The sequence below is a fragment of the Calypte anna genome, unplaced genomic scaffold (genome assembly GCF_003957555.1).
Source record: "Calypte anna isolate BGI_N300 unplaced genomic scaffold, bCalAnn1_v1.p scaffold_87_arrow_ctg1, whole genome shotgun sequence".
NCBI classification, from domain to species: Eukaryota; Metazoa; Chordata; class Aves; order Apodiformes; family Trochilidae; genus Calypte; species Calypte anna.
In genome coordinates, this window is record NW_022045535.1 from 443 (window position 1) to 6869 (window position 6427).

At 52.2% G+C, this 6427-nt stretch overlaps 1 protein-coding gene across 1 annotated transcript; it reads left to right on the forward strand.

The window, feature by feature from the left end:
* The first annotated feature begins 576 nt into the window (after positions 1-576).
* Positions 577-3799, forward strand: LOC103528988 (keratin, type II cytoskeletal 6A). The gene is made up of 7 exons (XM_030468900.1): positions 577-636; positions 838-933; positions 1035-1199; positions 1995-2120; positions 2275-2495; positions 2703-2737; positions 2847-3799. The coding sequence occupies exons 2-7, from the start codon at positions 856-858 to the stop codon at positions 3089-3091; spliced, it is 870 nt and encodes a 289-aa protein (XP_030324760.1). The 5' UTR covers positions 577-636; positions 838-855; the 3' UTR covers positions 3092-3799.
* Positions 3800-6427: the final 2628 nt, after the last annotated feature.

Below are 6427 nucleotides of genomic sequence, written 5' to 3' on the forward strand. Positions count from 1 at the left end.
TGAAAGGGTGGCCAAGCCTTGGAACAGGTTGCCCAGGGAGGTGGTGGAGTTGCCAGCCCTGGAAATACTAAAAATCCCAGAGCAGACGTGGTGCTCTGGGAGATGATTTAATGGTTGAGGTGGCACAGGATTGATGATGATCTTTGAAGATCCATTCCAACAAGGAGGGTTCTGTGATCCTGTGAAACGTTCTCAGAGAAGGAGTCACAAAAAGTGGTGGGAAAGCAAGGCTGGGATTTCTGAGGATCCACCAGATCTGAGCCCTGCTGAGGCTGCCTCAGCTTTGGGCAACATCCCCACCACTCTGCAGCCATCACCTGCCCCAAGGAGGGTTGGAAAGGGCCCTGAAGCTCCTTGGGTCTCATAGGCAGGGTCAGAATTCCTCTTTGCTGGAGGTGGCAGGAGCCAGGACTCCTCTGGAAAGGTGAAGTGTTGGTGTCTGGCCATAAATCTTGCTCTGGGCAGATCTATTTTTGCTGAGTTCATTTCATCTGAGGCCAAGAGCCTCCGGTTGCCAGCAGCAGCCAGAGCCAAAATCAGCAGCCAGAGTCCATCCCCCTCCTTCCACCCAACAGGTACGAAGAGGAAATCAACAAAAGGACAGCGGCTGAGAACGACTTCGTGGTCCTGAAAAAGGTAAAGGGCTCTTTGTCTTTTGGAACCCCTTTTTTCTTTCTCTTTTTTCTTTATTGAGCACTCAGCCATTGGCATCAACCACGCCTCTCCATGGAGGTGCCGTGGGGAAGGGGGGGTCCCCAAAGGTCTCGTTGTTAATGAATAGAGAAGGGGAGGTGGTGGGGGTGGATTTCCTCAAGGTGGTTTTCACCTCTCCTGCAGGACGTGGATGGAGTCTACATGAGCAAAGTGGAACTCCAGGCAAAATTAGATTCCCAGGCAGATGAAATCAACTTCTTGAGGTGTCTCTATGAGGCGGTGAGTGGGCCGGGTTCTGTCTGGAATGGGGGGGGGGGTTGGGCTGGGACACTGCTCAGGAGCTACAGGAGAGCTGAAGGCAGAGCTGGGGTGAATTTCAGGAGCTGTCTCAGGTGCAGAAGAGCGTTTCTGACACCTCTGTGATCGTCTCCATGGACAACAACCGCTGCCTGGACCTGGACAGCATCATCGCAGAGGTCAAAGCCCAATACGAGGAGATCGCCAACCGGAGCCGGGTGGAGGCTGAGACCTGGTACCGGTGCAAGGTGAGGGCCCCACGGCTTCACCTGTGGCCAGGGATGGCTGAGGAGGTGGCAGAGCTGCTGGTGATGGCTGAGAGCACGCTGGGGGTGGCTGGGACTGAGCCAGCCAGGCTGGAGAGAGCCTTTATATTTATATCTATTTATATAGTTATATCTATCTATATCTTTATCTTTATCTATATCTATATCTATATCTATATCTATATCTATATCTATATCTATATCTATATCTATATCTATATCTATATCTATATCTATATCTATATCTATATTTATATCTATATCATCTATATCTATATCATCTATATCTATATCATCTATATCTATTTCTATACCTATACCTATAAAATATATATAATACATATTTTATATATTTTTATATATTTATATATATATTTATATACACATTTGTATAGATTTATATATATACTTATATATATATATTTATATATTTATATTTATAAAAATATAAATAAATATGGTTATATATATTTTTATATATTTATTTATCTCGATATAAACAAATATAGTGTTTATATATATAAATATAGATACATCTATATAGTATTTACATTTATATACATAAAGCACCTATCACCAAATTGATAAAGATTCTTTGGAACCACTCTGACAGCAGAGGTCAGAACAGGACTCAGCCTCTTAGCACCTCAGCACCTCTGTTTCCAACCAATTAAAAAACCAAAAAAACCCCAAAAGCCACAGAACTTTACTTGGGTGAGGAGCCCATTGCCAGGACCCCCCCGGGGTGGGACCTGACTTGCTCCTCACTCCTGGCAGTATGAAGAGCTGCAGGCCAAGGCAGGGAAACACGGAGACAGCCTGAAGGACACCAAGGTGGAGATCTCGGAGCTGAACCGGGTGATCCAGAGGATTCGGGCTGAGATCGAGAGCGTGAAGAAGCAGGTGGGGAAATGGGGATCAGCTCCTTGCGGAGCTTCCCTGGAAGCCAATACCCTCGGGAGAGCCCCTGCAAAGGGGGGGAAGGGAAGAGCTGAGCCCTAGGGAGCCGGGATCGTGGCTCCAGCTCTGGAATTCCCACCCCTTTTCCTCCCCCCAGTGTGGAACTGTGCAGAGCTCCATCGCCGACGCGGAGCAGCGCGGGGATTTGGCCCTCAAGGATGCTCAAACCAAACTGAACGGGCTGGAGGAGGCTCTGCAAAAAACCAAAACCGAACTGGCCCGGCAGCTCCGTGACTACCAGGAGCTGATGAACGTCAAGCTGGCCCTGGATGTCGAGATTGCGACCTACAGGAAGCTGCTGGAAGGAGAGGAGTGCAGGTGGGAGAGGGGGACCCGGCGGGAGCTCGGGTGCATCCCGGTGGATCAGTGGGAAGGGGGTGGCAGGTGGCATCTCCTCGACTGAAACACCAGTGGGGTGGTCACGGGCTGTGATTCACTGCCTGCCGGCCCAAGCCTGGTTTCCTGGAGCTGTCCCAGCCCAGGTGGCTCTGGCTGGAGCTGACTCTCCATCCTTTTTCCCTGCAGGATGTCCGGAGAGTGCCAGAGCGCCGTCAGCATCTGTGAGTTGCTTTTCCTGCTCCCGGGGGAGGGGAGATGGTGGGAGGGGACTGATGCCCCGAAACTACTGTGGTGGCATCGGGGGTAACCTCTCCACTTCTCCTCTTGCAGCTGTGGTGGGAGGCGGCAGCCCCGGAATGTGCCTCGGAGGAGGAGGAATCGTCAGAGGCGGCTGCAACACGGGCGGTGCCGGCGTCTGCTACAGCCTGGGAGGGGCCGGGTTTGGCTCCGGGGGAGGATTTGGGGTGGGAGGGGGATTCTGTTCTCTGGGTGGGGGTAACTCAGTGGTGGTGGGGGGGTCAGGCCCCGTCCTGAAGAGGACCGTCTCCTCCACGTCTACCGGCCGGAGGTCTTAAGGAAGAGACCTCTCTCCCACACACCCCACACCCCCCCCCAGCACCCAGAGGAGAAAGGAAGCAAATTTCATCACAGCCACCACCTCCCCTTCCTTGCCTCAGTGGCAACTTCGTGTCAAACCTGCCCTGTCCTTTAGAAACTGCTCTGAGGAGTCCCATGTGGCAACGTCCCCCAGTCCCTGACTCCAGTTTGGGACCAGTTTGCTCCCCTCCAGCCAAGCTGCTGGTCACTGAGGTGCTGGGACTTCTCTGGAAGCAGGATCTTCTTGGGAAAATCCCAAGCACAGCTGGGAGAAGGCTTGAAGAGCAGTGTGGGCTGAGGCTGAGGTGTCCCACCAGCCCAGGACGGAGGGGACGGGGCCTGGGAAGCCCGTGGGGACTTTTGGCTTCTGTCAAGATCTTGTCCTGGATCCAACTCTGGTGCAATTTTAATCCCTGCTGCTCAGCAGCCGGGGCTGCAACTCCAAACCAAGGATTTCCTAATGGTGACTAGTGCCAGCTGAAGACATTTCTTACCCCACTGCAGACTTTTTGGTGTGTTTCCCCTCCCCTCCTCCTCCCCCCCCCCAAATGAGATCCAGGCAGTTTCACCCCCATCCTTTAAAACTGTTGTAAAATGTTCCCTTTTGCTCAGGGTTTACCTTTTCCTTGTGATCCCGGGAACAATTGTGCTTCTTTGTTGAAACCTTTCTCCTTTGGCATGTGGCATCCCCCAATAAACATTCGAGGCAGTAACCTGGGGTGGTTTTCTCTCTGACCAAAGAGTTTCGTGTTGCAACAGGTCTCCTGCTTTGCTGAGGTCTGGAAGTGTTCCCTCACTTTCTCCTGCCCTTTGAAGTTTGTATTTAAAGGAACCAAAGGGAACACAAGGACCCATCTCACACCCTTCTCACCCCTTGCTCCCCCCAAATCTGGGCACTTTGTGAGCCTGGCAGGAGGGTGAGGGAGCTCTCTGGGGGTGGTGCTTGGGTGGGAAGTGGTTGGGGGAGGCTCAGGGTGAGTGGGACACAGGGGTGGGGGGCTCTGGAAGGACGTGGGTGGGGAGGAGCTGGTTCCTGGAAATGTGGCAGGAGGGACAGAGCAGCTTGAGTTGAACCTGAGTGCTCCTCCTCCTTCTGCTGCATCTCCTGGGGTGGTCGAGGCAGCCAGAGCAGAGCAGATTTCAGACTCAGTGTTACCAATCCCTCCCCTTTTCTCTTCCCAAGCCCTTTCCTTGCTTGTGTTGGCCAACTCGGGTTATTCCCTTGCCAGTCCACCTCTAGTGGGGCTTCCCTGTGCCCCAGGGTGGTCCTTGGTGTGATGGCAAAGACCTTTCTGAGGCCTAAGAGCTTTTGGAGCATCCTGTAAGGAGGAGGGAAGAGTGATCATCACCATTCCAGCTAATTTGGAGCTAATTGCTCAGTGTCCATGATGCTGGAGCCAGCTCTGCAGCTTTTACTGTTGTCTGGACTGGTCAGGGATCCATGGGTTGCTTTAAAGGCCTTTCCAAAGGGTAACTGAGACCATGGGAAGAGCAGGATCCCAACCCTTTGTTGAGCCCTCCCTCCCCACAAAGGCAAAGATTTTTTTGATGAGCTGTAAATTTAGAGCCCCAAACCTCCCCGTGTGGTTTGACCTCTTACTCAGGAGACCTTGAATCACATCCCTGGTCAACCGCAGACTGGCTCTGTGCTCCGGGTGAGTCATTCCATTTATCCCAGGCTCCAGTTCCCAGTCTGTAAAACGCTGGAGACGTAAACGTGGAAGCTGGGGCGGAACGTCAGGGAGCTGCCAGCAAAGGTGTGGAAGTGCTTGGGTGAGGAGAGGGTTTGGGCAATGGTTAAATCCTCCTGGGAGCTGTTAAATGGACCTGAGGTGGTGTTGAATGAAGAGACATCACCTTCCCTCCCTTAGCCCAGTCCGGCTGCCTCTGGGTTAAACTCACCTCCCCTGGGTGACTCCTGCCACCAGGGCAGGGTCAGGAGCAGACAAAAGGCTTCTCCATGGGCTCAGGTGGAAACAGACACCCAAAAAAGGCTTTGCCTTTTGTTCCTGAAATTGCACCAGCAATTAGAGGAAAATTCTCCTAGGCTGGCCCCAGGTGTGATGTGGTCACCCCAGGACATGAAGGGGTCTACAGGAAAGAGGGGGAGAGGCTTTTGGGAAGGGTGTGGAAGGGTAAGGGCTTGAAACTGGCAGAGAGGAGAGTTAGGTGAGACATTAGGGAGAAATTCCTAATTCTTCTGCCCCCAGAAGCTGTGGCTGCCCCATCCCTGGCAGTGTTGAAGGTTGGGATGGGGCTTGGGGCACCCTGGGCTGTGGGAGGTGTCCCATGGCAGGGGGGGTTGGAACTCTGGATTCTTAAGATCCTTTCCAACCCAAACCATTCTGGGATTCGATCTCTGCTGGTAGTGGCCTGATTTTTTTTTTAAGTGGCCTGAAATAAGTTTCATTTAATTTTGTCATGATTTGCCCCCATTTGGAAAGTCCTCTCTAAAGCACGGGGATGTCACTCACTCAGATGTCACCTGTCCCAAGGGAAGTGTGGGAATTCAAAGCCTTGCTTGGCTGTTTCCCCTGAAATTCTCCCTTTCTGAGTTCAGGTGGAGCCTCCTCCTCCTCCAAGTCTTGAGCAGCTTTTCCCATATCCCCACCCCCTGATTTTCATAGAATCCCAGCACAGTCTGGGTTGGAAGAGACCTTTCAAGGTTTTCCTTCAGCAGGGCTTTGGGTCCAAGGATGTTGTCTGAGATCCTTGCAGCCTAAAGCTGCCTGTTGGGTTTGAGCTGGGTGATGATGCTGATACCCAAATCCTGGGATGATTTCCCAAACTTGGCTGGAGATGGGGCCGTGACTCAACCTGTGCCTTATCTGCACACAGGACCTGGGGACTCCGCTGGGAAAGGGAAAACTTTCTGGTGGTGTCGTCCCGCCCAAAGAAAAAGAAAAAAAGAAAACAAACAAGGCTAAAAAAACCACCCAACAACAATAATAATAATAATAAAAAAACCCAACCCAGAAAACGTAACCCAGGTGTTTGGTAACACAGGGGAGGCAGGGGCAGGAGCTGTGGGGCTGTGCCTGGTGGTATCTCCAGCACCCAACACCCCGAGCACCCTCCTGAACCCTGTGCTGTGGCAGGAGGTGGTGGAATGAATTTCCCTGGTAAATCAGGAGGGTGCTCACATCCCTGGTCCATGGAGCTGGAGCTGCCTGGGATTTGCCTCTCCTCCAGACTGAGGAGGTGGCTTCTTGGCTTCTTCCTGAGAGGGGATCAGATTCTTGTCAAGTTTTTTGGCTCATGGTTGGGGTGAGATTTGAGGTTGGGCTTCTAAACCACCCAGGTTGGGCCAGGGT

Bases quoted from the DNA above. Each gene is read 5' to 3' on its own strand.
- LOC103528988 (XM_030468900.1), top strand. From the start codon at position 856: ATGAGCAAAGTGGAACTCCAGGCAAAATTAGATTCCCAGGCAGATGAA. The intron at 1,200-1,994 runs GTGAGGGCCCCA...CACTCCTGGCAG, and splicing joins AGACCTGGTACCGGTGCAAG to TATGAAGAGCTGCAGGCCAA. The intron at 2,738-2,846 runs GTGAGTTGCTTT...CTCCTCTTGCAG, and splicing joins CCAGAGCGCCGTCAGCATCT to CTGTGGTGGGAGGCGGCAGC.